General features: G+C 39.7%; 1 protein-coding gene across 1 annotated transcript in view; it reads right to left on the reverse strand.

Annotated features, from left to right (window-relative positions):
• CRYBG1 (crystallin beta-gamma domain containing 1) overlaps positions 1-15211 on the reverse strand; it is a 214497-nt gene that overhangs the window by 31641 nt on the left and 167645 nt on the right. Inside the window, exons 7-8 of the mRNA XM_007465760.1 lie at positions 13815-13983; positions 10751-10890 (exon numbers count right to left, since the gene is read on the reverse strand). Of these exons, the coding sequence (XP_007465822.1) occupies positions 10751-10890; positions 13815-13983 (309 nt within the window). The remainder of the gene's footprint in view (positions 1-10750; positions 10891-13814; positions 13984-15211) is intronic.

The raw sequence follows: 15211 nt of genomic DNA on the forward strand, positions 1-15211 counted from the left end.
ACGTGCCAACTTTGAGGAGGGTGAGCTCTGACTCTCAAGTGGGGAAATGTGCCTTTACAATGGGGAGATGTGGGAAGCACCAATTTAACCAAGGAATCAAACTTGGGATCATTAATGAGAAGCAGGCTGGCACGTACCACAAGTTGTGATACAGCATGAATATACACCACTATCTATAGGAAGTAGCAACCTTGTCAAAACTCTTCAATCTGCCTCTGATCATACCTGCAGACTCAACCACCTCTATACAGAAAATTCAGGTGACAGGAGAACGAGTTAAATGATATCATGAGGAAACACTCAGAAAATCCAGAATGTTCTAGAGAATGCACATTCTCTAAGCAGCTAATCTAAATTCTTCAAAAAGTCAGTGGCTGGGACTTCCCTGGTGGCTCAGTGGTTAAGAATCCTCCTGCCAATTCAGGGGACACGGGTTTGATCCCTGGTCCGGGAAGATCCCACATGCGGCGGACCAGCTAGGCCCGTGCACCACAACTACTGAGCCTGTGCTCTAGAGCCCGCGAGCCACAACTACTGAGCCCACGAGCCACAATTACTGAAGCCCACACCCCACAACTACTGAGCCCATGTGCTGCAACTACTGAAGCCTGTGCACCTAGAGCCCATGCTCCGCAACAAGACAAACCATCGCAATGAGAAGCCTGCACACCGCAAGGAAGAGTAGCCCTGACTCACCGCAACCAGAGAAAGCCTGAATGCAGCAACAAAGACCCAACGCAGGAGATTGGTTCAAGATGGTGAAGTAGAAGGACGTGCTCACACTCCCTCTTGCAAAAACACCAGAATCACAACTAACTGCTGAACAATCATCGACAGGAAGACACTGGAACTCACCAAAAAAGACACCCAACATCCAAAGACAAAGGAGAAGCCACAATGAGACGGTGGGAGGGGCGCAATCACAATAAAATCAAATCCCATAACTGCTGGGTGGGTGACTCACAAACTGGCTGGAGAACACTTATACCACAGAAGTCCACCCACTGGAGTGAAGGTTCTGAGCCCCACGTCAGGCTTCCAAACCAGGGGGTCCGGAAAAGGGAGGAGGAATTCCTAGAAAATCAGACTTTGGAGGCTAGCAGGATTTGATTGCAGGACTTAGGCAGGACTGGGGGAAACAGAGACTCCACTCTTGGAGGGCACAAACAAAGTAGTGTGCACATCGGGACCCAGGGGAAGGAGCAGTGACCCCATAGGAGACTAAACCAGACCTACCTGGTAGTGTTGGAGGGTCTCCTGCAGAGGTGCGGGGCAGCTGTGGCTCACCAAGGGACAAGGACACCAGCAGCAGAAGTTCTGGGAAGTACCCCTTGGCGTGAGCCCTCCCAGAGTCCACCATTAGCCCCACCAAAGAGCCAGGCTGGGTAGGCTCCAGTGTTGGGTCACCTCAGGGCAAACAACCAACAGGGAGGGAATCAAGCCCCACCTATCAGCAAATAAGTGGATTAAAGTTTTACTGAGCTCTGCCCACCAGAGTAACAGTCAGCTCTACCCACCACTGGTCCCTCCCATCAGGAAACTCGCACAAGCCTCTTAGATAGCCTCATCCACCAGAGGGCAGACAGCAGAAGCAAGAAGAACTACAATATTGCAGCCTGTGGAACAAAAACCACATTCACAGAAAGACAGACAAGATGAAAAGGCAGAGGGCTATATACCAGATGAAGGAACAAGATAAAAACCCAGAAAAACAACTAAATGAAGCAGAGATAGGCAACCTAACAGAAAAAGAATTCAGAATAATGATAGTGAAGATGATACAGGACCTCAGAAAAAGAAGGGAGGCAAAGATCGAGAAGATGCAAGAAATGTTTAACAAAGATCTAGAAGAATGAACAGAGATGAATAATACAATAACTGAAATGAAAAATACACTACAAGGAGTCAACAGCAGAATAACTGAGGCAGAAGAACAGAAAAGTGACCTGGAAGACAGAATGGTGGAATTCTGCTGTGGAACCAAATAAAGAAAAAAGAATGAAAAGAAATGAAGACAACCTAAGAGACCTCTAGGACAACATTACACACAACAACATTGGCATTACAGGGGTCCCAGAAGGAGAAGAGAGAGAGGAAAGACCAGAGAAAATATTTGCAGAGATTATAGTCGAAAACTTCCCTAAAATGGGGAAGAAAATAGCCACCCAGGTCCAGGAAGCGCAGCAAGTCCCATACAGGATAAACCCAAGGAGAAACACACCGAGACACATAGTAATCAAATTGGCAAAAATTAAAGACCAAGAAAAATTACTGAAAGCAGCAAGGGAAAGACAACAAATAACATACAAGGGAACTCCCATAACGTTAACAGCTGATTTCTCAGCAGAAACTCTACAAGCCAGAAGGGAGTGGCATTATATACTTAAAGTGATGATAGGGAAGAACCTATAACCAAGATTACTCTACCCGGCAAGGATCTCATTCAGATCCAATGGAGAAATCAAAAGCTTTACAGACAAGCAAAAGCTAAGAGAATTCAGCACCACCAGACCAGCTCTACAACAAATGCTAAAGGAACTTCTCTAAGTGGGAAACACAAGAGAAGAAAAGGACCTACAAAAACAAACCCAAAACAATTCAGAAAATGGTCATAGGAACATACATATTGATAATTACCTTAAACGTGAATGGATTAAATGCTCCAACCAAAAGACACAGGCTTGCTGAATGGATACAAAAAAAAGACCCACACATATGCGGTCTACAAGAGACCCACTTCAGACCTAGGGACACATACAGACTGAAAGTGAGGGGATAGAAAAAGATATTCCATGCAAATGGATATCAAAAGAAAGCTGGAGTAGCAATACTCATATCAGATAAAATAGACTTTGAAATAAAGAATGTTACAAGAGATAAGGAAGGACACTACATAATGATCAAGGGATCAATCCAAGAAGAAGATATAACAATTATAAATATATATGCACCCAACATAAAAGCACCTCAATACATAAGGCAACTGCTAACAGCTGTAAAAGAGAAAATCGACAGTAACACAATAATAGTGGGGGACTTTAACACCTCACTTACACCAATGGACAGATCATCCAAAATGAAAATAAATAAGGAAACAGAAGCCTTAAAACACACAATAACCCAGATAGATTTAATTGATATTTATAGGACTTTCCATCCAAAAACGGCAGATTACACTTTCTTCTCTAGTGCGCAAGGAACATTCTTCAGGATAGATCACATCATGGGTCACAAATCAAGCCTCAGTAAATTTAAGAAAATTGAAATCATATCAAGCATCTTTTCTGACCACAATGCTATGAGATTAGAAATCAATTACAGGGGAAAAAAATGTAAAAAACACAAACACATGGAGGCTAAACAATACGTTACTAAATAACCAAGAGATCACTGAAGAAATTAAAGAGGAAATAAAAAATACCTAGAGACAAATGACAATGAAAACGTGACAATCCAAAACCTATGGGATGCAGCAAAAGCAGTTCTAAGAGGGAAGTTTATAGCTATACAAGCACACCTCAAGAAACAAGAAAAATCTCAAATAAACAACCTAACCTTACACCTAAAGGAACTAGAGAAAGAAGAACAAACAAAACACAAAGTTAGCAAAAGGAAAGAAATCATAAAGATCAGAGCAGAAATAAATGAAATAGAAACAAAGAAAACAATAGCAAAGATCAATAAAACTAAAAGCTGGTTCTTTGAGAAGATAAACAAAACTGATAAACCATTAGCCAGACTCATCAAGAAAAAGAGGGAGAGGACTCAAATCAATAAAATTAGAAATGAAAAAGGAGAAGTTACAACAGACACCACAGAAATACAAAGCATCACAAGAGACTACTATAAGCAACTCTATGCCAATGAAATGGACAACCTGGAAGAAATGGACAAATTCTTAGAGAGGTATAACCTTCCAAGACTGAACCAGGAAGAAACAGAAAATATGAACAGACCAATCACAAGTAATGAAATTGAAACAGTGATTAAAAGTCTTCCAACAGAGCTTCCATGGTGGCGCAGTGGTTGGGAGTCCACCTGCTGGTGCAGGGGACGCGGGTTCGTGCCCTGGTCTAGGAAGATCCCACATGCCGCGAAGCAGCTGGGCCCGTGAGCCACGGCCGCTGAGCCTGTGCGTCCGGAGCCTGTGCTCCGCAACGGGAGAGGCCACAACAGTGAGAGGCCCGCGTACCGCAAAAAAAAAAAAAAAACAAAATCTTCCAACAAACCAAAGTGCAGGACCAGATGGCTTCACAGGTGAATTCTATCAAACATTTAGAGAAGAGCTAACACCCATCCTTTTCAAACTCTTCCAAAAAATTGCAGAGGAAGGAACACTCCCAAACTCATTCTAGGAGGCCACCATCACCCTGATACCAAAACCAGACAAAGATACTACAAAAAAAGAAAATTACAGACCAATATCACTGATAAATATAGATGTAAAAATCCTCAACAAAATACTAGCAAACAGAATCCAACACCACATTAAAAAGACCATACACCATGATCAAGTGGGATTTATCCCAGGGATGCAAGGATCCTTCAATATACGCAAATCAATCAATGTGATGCACCATATTAACAAATTGAAGAATAAAAACCATATGATCATCTCAATAGATAAAGAAGAAGCTTCTGACAAAATTCAACACCAATTTATGATAAAAACTCTTCAGAAAGTGGTCAGAGAGGGAACCTACCTCAACATAATAAAGGCCATATATGACAAACCCACAGCAAACATCATTCTCAATGCTGAAAAACTGAAAGCATTTCCTCTAAGATCAGGAACAAGACAAAGATGTCCACTCTCACCACTATTATTCAACATAGTTTTGGAAGTCCTAGCCACAGCAATCAGAGAAGAAAAAGAAATAAATGGAATACAAATTGGAAAAGAAGCAGTAAAACTGTCACTGTTTGCAGATGACATGATACTATACATAGAGAATCCTAAAGATGCCACCAGAAAACTACTAGAGCTAATCAATGAATTTGGTAAAGTTGCAGGATACAAAATTAATGCACAGAAACCTCTTGCATTCCTATACAGTAATAATGGAAAATCTGAATGAGAAATTAAGGAAACACTCCCATTTACCACTGCAACAAAAAGAATAAAATACCTAGGAATAAACCTACCTAGGGAGACAAAAGACCTGTATGCAGAAAACTATAAGACACTGATGAAAGAAATTAAAGATGATACCAACAGATGGAGAGATATACCATGTTCTTGGATTGAAAGAATCAATACTGTGAAAATGACTATACTACCCAAAGCAATCTAGAAATTCGATGCCATTACCAATGGCATTTTTTACAGAACGCGAACAAAACATCTTAAAATTTGTATAGCGACACCAAAGACCCCGAAAAGCCAAAGCAGTCTTCAGGGAAAAAAACGGAGCTGGAAGAATCAGACTCCCTGACTTCAGACTATACTACAAAGCTACAGTAATCAAGACAATATGGTACTGGCACAGAAACAGAAACATAGATCAATGGAACAAGATAGGAAGCCCTGAGATAAACCCACGCAGGTATGGTCAACTAATCTATGACAAAGGAGGCAAGGATATACAGTGGAGAAAGGACAGTCTCTTCAATAAGTGGTGCTGGGAAAACTGGACAGCTACATGTAAAAGAGTAAAATTAGAACACTCCCTAACACCATACACAAAAATAAATTCAAAATGGATTAGAGACCTAAATGTAAGACCGGACACTATAAAACTCTTAGAGGAAAACACAGGAAGAACACTCTTTGACATAAATCACAGCAAGATCTTTTTTTGATCCACCTCCTAGAGTAATGGAAATAAAAACAAAAATAAACAAATGAGACCTAATGAAACTTAAAAGCTTTTGCACAGCAAAGGAAACCATAAACAAGATGAAAAGACAACCCTCAGAATGGGAGAAAATATTTGCAAACGGATCAACGGACAAAGGATTAATCTCCAAAATATATAAACAGCTCATGCAGCTCAATATTAAAAAAAAGAACAACCCAATCCAAAAATGGGCAGAAGACTAAATAGACATTTCTCCAAAGAAGACATACAGATGGCCAAGAAGCACATGAAAAGCTGCTCAACATCACTAATCATTAGAGAAATGCAAATCAAAACTACAATGAGGTATCACCTCACACCAGTCAGAATGGTCATCATCAGAAAACCTACAGACAACAAATGCTGGAGAGGGTGTGGAGAAAAGGGAACCCTCTTGCACTGTTGGTGGGAATGTAAATTGATACAGCCACTATGGAGAACAGTATGGAGGTTCCTTGAAAAACTACAAATAGAACTACCATACGACCCAGCAATCCCACTACTGGGCATATACCCAGAGAAAAGCATAATTCAAAAAGACACATGCAACCCAATGTTCACTGCAGCACTCTTTACAATAGCCAGGACATGGAAGCAACCTAAATGCCCATCAACAGATGAATGGATAAAGATGTGGTACATATATACAATGGAGTATTACTCAGCCATAAAAAGGAACGAAATTGGGTCATTTGTGGATATGTGGATGGATGAGACTGTCATACTGAGTGAAGTAGGCAGAAAGAGAAAAACAAATATCGTATACTAACGCATATACGTGGAACCTAGAAAAATGGTACAGATGAACTGGTTTGCAGGGCAGAAATAGAGACACAGATGTAGAGAACAAACGTATGGACACCAAGAGGGGGAAGCGGCGGGGGGTGGTGGTGGGATGAATTGGGAGATTGGGATTGACATATATACACTGATATGTGTAGAATGGATGACTAATAAGAACCTGCTGTATAAAATAATTAATTAATTTAAAAAAATCATCACAATGGGACTGCTAGTTTCCACTTAAGATGGAGAAAGCTGCGAAGAGTGTTATCCTAACAAGAAGAAAAAGCTGGATAAAGTAGAAGATTATAAAATTTCTTGAACCCATTAGAGAGTCGAAATCTAATAGGTCATGCCTACAAGTAGGGATATGTATGAGCACAGGCCCACCTGAGTCAAGGCAGAGAGGAAGATGGGGCTCCCATCCAAGCGGGCCTTCTTTCAATAGATGACAAGTCAACTGAAGGTACAACATTGAGCCACACTTAATATCTTAACCTAAAAGCTACTTTCAGAGGATTAATATTTGGAGTTTGATTGAATTCATTAGTCATAATTTTTACATGTGGTTATATAACATATAAAACTTTTAAACAATTCTAAAGAATTGATCTAAAGAAAAGATCAATTCTTTATAGCTTTCCTTCAATGCAAAACATTTCTAGAGGCTAAGACTCCTGTGAATAGAGTCCTACTTAAAAAAAAAAAAAGACCCAATGTAGCCAAGATATAAACTTAAAACAAACAAAAAGAGTAAGTACAGATATACTCATCAATATGGGTAATCTTAGAAACACCATAAAGAAAAAGGAACAAGCCACACGGAAGTTTGATAACATTTTTACGAAGTTCAAAAGCAAGCACAACTAAAACAGTGCAGGGATAGATACCATAGGATGAAACTATAAAATAAGGGAATGAGAAAACCACAAAGTTTCAGAGAGGGGTGACACACGTAGAGGAGTCAGGGGGATGGGAGCTGGCGGGATATAGCCAGGTCCTGCGGCAGCGTTGGTAACAGTGAGGTTCCCAGTCGGGTGATGGGCACGTGGGGGGTTGACTACTAGACTTCATAATACACATATACATATATTCTTATATGTCAAATATTTCATAACAGCACTGATCAAAAGAATATGTGGCTATTAAAAAATGTCCCTTGACTTCAGAACACCTGCATTCCAGTACCTGTTCTGCTGATGACTAATCCTAACAACTAATCCAACTTGAGAAAGTGACCAAAACCTGTCTTCCTTGGTTAAATGATGGTGTTGGAACAGATGCTCATAATGCTCCCTTTGAAGTTCTAAAATCCCTTAGCTTTGTTCATTAGAAATATACTCAAAATAAAATGTGCCCTCACCTCTACAAGGATGGGTAGTAGGATTAGCCAGCTGCTTTAAACAAAGGTTTAAAAACAAATCACAGGCAACAGAATCTGAAAGGAAATGTGAGTTAGAAATGTCTCACTTTCCCAAATAAGAAACTGACAAGTAATACTCTTAATTTGTGTATGTGTAGCAAAACCTAATCCAGAATGAATAGGCCCTGAAATAAATCTCCTAATGGAATCTAAACAAGTGCTGCGGCCCCTACACCACCCCCAGCAAAGTCTTCTCTTACACCAGTTCAGGGGACTGCTGCACCAACAGAAGCAACATGAGCTCGGGTACCTGTTATCAGCGGAATTCTCACAACTCACTGAGATTCTCCTTGGAGATCTGTAAAAGTACTACTGACCTGGTCCCAAGATGACAAAGTTCAATGACCCCAAACTTTGAGCTGACATCCAAGGCAGCTTTCTATTATGCTAATGGAAATGAAGAACCAGAAGAAAAAAAAAAAGTCTACTGCCATGCAAGCCCATCAAAACTTGTAAAACATTACTGGTTTGTAACTACCACCTATAAAACTAGGTTAAACTTACTGTCAAGGTAAGAAACTTTACTTACATGTAGCTCATTATGCTTCCACATAGCCCAAGCCTGAGTCATGAAACCTTCCAGACATGGAGATTAAAATATTATAGCAGACGCCTATTTCATTCTTCTAAGGAAAGTGATATTTCTCAACATTAAACGCTTTGAGAAAAAAGATGTAGAGATCTCTTTGATGTGAAAAAAAATAAAAGGCAGCAAGAGATGAAGACACTTTTTTTGTTTAGATTCCTCCTTTTCTTACCAATCACTAAACACAAAAGTGCCTGAAGCTCAGATGCCTTTTCTGCTTTTTACACTCACTCCCCGGTGAGATCTTGTCTAGCACCTCACCCCAACCCCGAATTCCAGTGTCATGCATCCAGTCACCTTCCTGACCTCTTACTTGAATGTGCAGTTGACATCTCCAACTTAACCTCACAAACTGAACTCCTGGATTTCATTCCCCCTCCTAGTTTTCTCCATTCCGGTAAATGCTGGGGTCCCAAACCCTGGACATTTCTCAGCCCTGCACACCCCACATAAAATCTGTCAGCACATGTTGGTTCTGTCTTCAAAATGTATCCAGAATCTGACCATTTTTCACCACTACTATCATGCCAAGTCACCAAAACCTCTTACCTATGTAACTGCAGTGACCTCCTAACTGGTTTCTTTGCTTCCATTCTTACCTCTTTACAATCTACTTTTACACAGCAGCTAGAGCGATCCTCCTAAAACACAAGTTAGAGCAAAATCCTCCAATGAGTTCTAACATCACTTGGAGCCATCTAAAATCCCTCCCAAGTCCTTCAAGGTCTGACATGACAGGAGGCCTCTCTCCCATCACTGGTCCTCCTAGCTCACTCTACTGCGGCCAGACCTCCCACCTGTTGCCCAAACATCCCCTGGAGGGCTTTGCAAATGCTGGGCTTCCTGCCTAGGACACTCCCCTGTTCCACCTCCCTCAGATGTCCCTCAGCTGACTCCCCTCTGCTTAAAGGTCACCAGGGACCTTCCCGACCACGCTCTAAAGTAGCACTTCCACTGTCCCTCTCCAGAATTTATGTTTCTTGTAGTATTTACCTTCGGACTCATCACATATGTATTATCTTATGCATATTCCATTAAAAAAATCTCTTGAGCAGTCTCTGAATATATAACTTATATATATGACCACTGAATATATTATGAATTGATTAGAAAATATACACAAAGATAAAATTTGAAAAGAAGATTTTAAATAATATATAAAGAAGCTTTAGTGTTTTTTCCTGAATCTCAGTGGATGTCTGTCACATGCCCTGGGCTGTGCGCTCCACTGCAGAAGCCACAAGCTTCAGTTCTGCAGCCTGAACTTTCTAGCCTAATTTCTCCTCTGAGATATTCCCATTTCCTTCAAAATACCCTTGCAATTTCCTGTGATTTTTGAAACCAACACTCTAGGGGCTTTGGAAAGCATTGTGTGAAAATGTTAAAGGGAGTAGCATGCATGTTGGCCTCCATCCCACCTGAAATATCAGGGGCACACATGCTTTAATTACCTCCTTTGAATTACCCTGAAGGTATAATCTGCGACTCAGCTTTGAATGAATCAGGTTTCTTTGCAAAAAGGAAATTCCCACATTAAAAATGCAGTTTTTGGACTTCCCTGGTGGTGCAGTGGTTAAGAATCCGCCTGCCAATGCAGGGGACACGGGTTTGATCCCTGGTCCAGGAAGATCCCACATGTCGCAGAGCAACAAAGCCCGTGCACCACAACTACTGAGCCTGCGCTCTAGAGCCCATGAGCCACAACTACTGAAGCCTGCGCGCCTAGAGCCCGTGCTCCATAACAAGAGAAGCCACCACAATGAGAAGCCTGCACACCACAACAAAGAGTAGCCCCTACTTGCAGCAGCTAGAGAAAGCCCGTGTGCAGCAACAGAGACCCAACACAGCCAAAAATAAATAAATTTTTTTTAAAAATGCAGTTTTCTCCCTGCACTTCCTCCAAGAAATCATCATTGTTTATAAGAGAGCTGAATCATAAGAACATAGGTAACACAGTAACCAAAAATATCAGATTTTTATGTGCCTTATCAAAAAATAAATAAAACCTTGTAGTCAATAATTACTTAACAGGACAACAAATCAGAGACAGAGTATCTTAAGTCCTTTTACACTCAAAAAAGGGCTTCATTAAAAGTGTATTAGAAATAAAATACTCACGTGCCCCAATGTACTTTAATGGAACAAGTCTTCTGCATCATACCAAACCCCTGCATTTCTTCAATATCATCAAAGTAGGAATTTAGAAGTCCTAACCCATCTGGTTCAGTAAATAAGTCGATTTGACTAACTCTGTAATCCTAAAAGAAAAAAAAGAAAAATGAATACACGAATACACGTATACAAGTATAACAGTACACCATGTATTAAAATCTACAGTAAGCTCATTATTCTTCTTTTCAAATAATTAAAAGAAGCTTTAAATATACAATAGATTGCACAGATCACCTGCCACTTTATCCCTTTCCTGTTTTCACCCATGACCTAATAATATATGATCTTTCGGGGCAGACACATTGGTTTAGTCATATATCTCAGTGTTACATTCAAGCAAAGAGGACCAGAAATGTATTTTAGAGTTTTGGAACATAGTTATTTCTCTCATCCTCACAGGAAAAAAAAAAAAAAAACTGCTTCGCTTTCCTTGGTAACATGAGTTTTAGTTCCTTTGCTCTCCTGTGACCGTCCCTGTCCAGGGATACTGGTTTATAGAGTGGTTGCACTTGGAATCTTCCTCAGCTGTTTTGTGCCCATAAGCCCCCTGTGGTAACTCTCCTTGACTATGATGTCGGCTTGGTCTAAGTCATAAAAGGCAAAGGCACACGTTTATGGTGATTTAAATCTCTACATTTTAGTCACTATTCCATGCACTGCATGTCCATCAAACACTCTACAAAAGGCCTCTCTTGGCTGAGTGCCTGAGCCCAGATCGAATGTTTTTTGAACCTCTTCTGTGTTGCAGAGCGAGGTGAACTGAGGTACAGAAAAAATGGTTAACACTTGGGTCAGTTTAGGGGCAGCTCTTTCAAACATTAACAAAAGGAACAAATCTAGTGAACCGAAAAGGTGACCCCTTTGAATATACGTTGTGACTTATGTTTATGTGTCAAGAAACCATAAACACAAACTGTAAAAAGTTACACTTCATCACATATTAGAAGCCATAAAAGTATTCCTTCTCTTTAACATGACACCATTCAGAAAAACTTACCCCAAGGAAATAAATCAGAAAATGTATACATTATTAAATGCACAAAAATGTTCATGCAGTATTATTTAAGGTAAGTTTTTCCCTAAGTCCCACAGTAAGAAGAAAGGTAAAATAAATGATAGCGCATCATATCAATGGAATATGATGCTCAGTTAAACCCCAAACCATGTAATAACATGAAAAGCATTAATTCACCTTAGGTCTGCTATTATCAGGGGAAACAGGAGGCCTCTTTACCAATGTGCTTCATTTCCCTTAGCCCACCTTCCTGGATCCCTAAATCCCCACCCCACCAGATCCTAATACCTCCCCCAGTGGCAAATCATTGAGAGATGTTACAAACGGGAGTGTAACCTTCAGGAAAGTGGTATGGAGAGAGGAAAAAAAGGATTGAGAATCACAGTTTTAAATGAAAACAACACTGTACCTGTATTATGATTACAACTATAGAAAAAGCAGATTATAATATGGCCAAGAAAGAGTAGAGAATTCAGAAAAATGAAGGGAGGACACTTCATGAGAGATGGGATTTTGGATGATAGTTTAAAATAGTTTTATTACCAATACTATTTGAGTAATAAATAAAAACTGCAGGTAAATTATCCCACTATGACATTTTTAAATGGTGTTTCTTGTGTCTTACATAAGGTTCATCACATTATGTACTTAAAACTAGTAAGAGATAAATCGTTTAGAATACCAATATTACCATCTAAGTCACTCAGAAATGTTGACCCAGGAAACAGGTGACATTTTCCTCCGCCAAAAGCTGTTAGTCATTCTTACTCATTCTCATTTTGGAACATGGCTTTTTTCCCTATTGTACCCCAACACCCATGTCTAGTACACAAATGGAGTTTTTTCACTTGGAAGATACCTTTTACATTTTTAAAGGTAAAGAATCATCAAATGCCAAGAACCATGAAGAACTGATACAAGTTCCTCAACAACGAATAAGGGACCAAGAAATTTTTACCCAATCCATAAAGTGGCCTTAAATACCTATTTTTCTAAAAACCCACATGAAATGCCAGAGTTGATCAACTGAATTATCTTTGGATTATTTATTTTTCCAAAACAGAACTCCTGTAAGCCACTCAAGGTAATAAGAACTCGCACAGCAACCAAAAAACTAAGTAAAAGAAAAATCTGGTCCGTGCTCCGCAACGAGAAGCCACCGCAACAAGAGGCCTGCGTACCACAATGAAGAGTAGCCCCCGCTCGCCTCAACTAAAAAAGAAAGCCCACACACAGCAACGAAGACTGAACGCAGCCAAAAATAAATAAATAATAAATTAATTTAAAAAAAAAAAAAAAGAAAAATCTGTTCAGGACTTCCCTGGTGGCACAGTGGTTAAGAATCCACCTGCCAATGCAGGGAACCTGGGAAGATCCCACATGCCATGGAACAACTAAGCCCGTGCACCACAACTACTGAGCCTGTGCTCTAGAGCCCGCAAGCCACAACTACTGTACCCATGTGCCACAACTACTGAAGCCCGCGCACCTAGAGCCCGTGCTCCACAACACGTGCAACACGAGAAGCCACCGCAATGAGAAGCCCGTTCACCGCAACAAAGAGTAGCCCCCGCTCTCTGCAACCAGAGAAAGCCTGCACGCAGCAACGAAGACCCAACGTAGCCAAAGCTAAATAAATAAATTTATTTTTACAAAAACAAAAATCTGTACATACAGAACTCATCAAAACTAGGTTATTAAGTAAAATACATTTGCAGATGGGAATGGGGGGCTGGAATGAGAAATTTACCTTCAGGATTTATTGTGAAAAAGATGACTAACCAATTAGAATGTTTCTTAGTTCTAATTCATTTAACATGTACAAATGTCTAAAATACAGAAAATACATCCATAAAACACCACATATTTGTCCCACTTTTATCATAAAATGAAACTCTCTCTCAAAAGAATTATACCCGGCATTCAATAAATATTTGCTGAAAGAATGGATGAAATCCAGTTTGCCTTTATTAAAACCTTACTAATTTTACCTACCTGGACCACAAGTCTGATTGAACCAATCACCACAGGCTTAGCCGACTCTGCCTCATCATCGTTTCTCTCCAAAATATCTTCTATATCCCAGAGACCAGACAGTTCCAATTCTCCCTCTTCTAAGGGGATGGAGTGTCCTTCAAAATTTGGTTTCTCGTACAAAATCCAGCTAAGAATAAAACATAGCAAAACTATTAGCCAGTCTTGGTGAGAGAGATTTTGAATACGCAAATATTCTGGCCAATAGCCACTATATATATATACCATATATTAGTGGCCAATTCTCTAGCAATTAAAACAGCATAAACTCTCCCTATAACTAAAACTTCAGTGGGCATAATTAAGCTCTGATAACTGAAGAATTTTATCAGGATTTCAGAGGACTTCTGACTATCAATATGAACATTATAGAGCTACTAAAGTTTTATAGAATTGCCAGTTGGTGGAGACTTAGTAATATGTCAGATAAATGGACGTTTATTGCAATTTTTTTCTTTTTATGTATGTAAAAAACACTTCTCTTGAGGGATTTTAACTTATATATTAGAACCATATCAATGGATATATTGATACAAAGGACTACTACATGCATGTTAATGGAAAGCATTTTTTCCAGTTTTATTGAGATCTAATTGACATATAACATTGTATTAGTTTAAGTTGTATAACATGATGATTTGATATCTGTGTATATTACGAAATGATCACCATAATAAGTTTAGTTAACATCCACCACCTCACAGTTACAATTTTTTTTCTAGTGATGAGAACTTTTAAGATCTACTCTCTTAGTAACTTTCAGATATACTATGTAATACTTTAACTTTAGTGACCCAGAAAGCATTTTTACAGTATTCTTCCCAACAACATCCAAACACTAAAGAAAAACCTCATGACAATATATGACAGTGCTGGTCTTAAGAGAGAAGTCAACAAAAGTTGAAGAATCACTATTCATTAAAAACAAAATTATAGGGCTTCCCTGGTGGCGCAGTGGTTAAGAGTCCGTCTGCAAATGCAGGGGACATGGGTTCGTGCCCCGGTCCGGGAGGATCCCACATGCCATGGAGCGGCTGGGCCTGCGCGTCTGGAGCCCGCGCGTCTGGAGCCTGTGCTCCGCAACGGGAGAGGCCACAACAGTGACAGGCCCACTTACCGCAAAAACAACCCCCAAAAAAACCCAAAAAAAACCAAAAAACAGAATTATAACTTTAAGTTTTCAAATTTAAGAACAAAAACTAATTGTATTTTTCTAATGAATATGTTGAATATACAGAAAAATATATTAAAATATCTAAAACCTAAGAGGAAAGATGCTGCATATTTAATCAAATGGAGACCTAAAGAAAAGCTTAATAATTTTGTAAACCATAAATGTCTAGAGCCCTACACTCTTT

This window comes from Lipotes vexillifer, unplaced genomic scaffold, assembly GCF_000442215.2.
Source record: "Lipotes vexillifer unplaced genomic scaffold, Lipotes_vexillifer_v1.1 scaffold732, whole genome shotgun sequence".
Taxonomy (NCBI): Eukaryota; Metazoa; Chordata; class Mammalia; order Artiodactyla; family Lipotidae; genus Lipotes; species Lipotes vexillifer.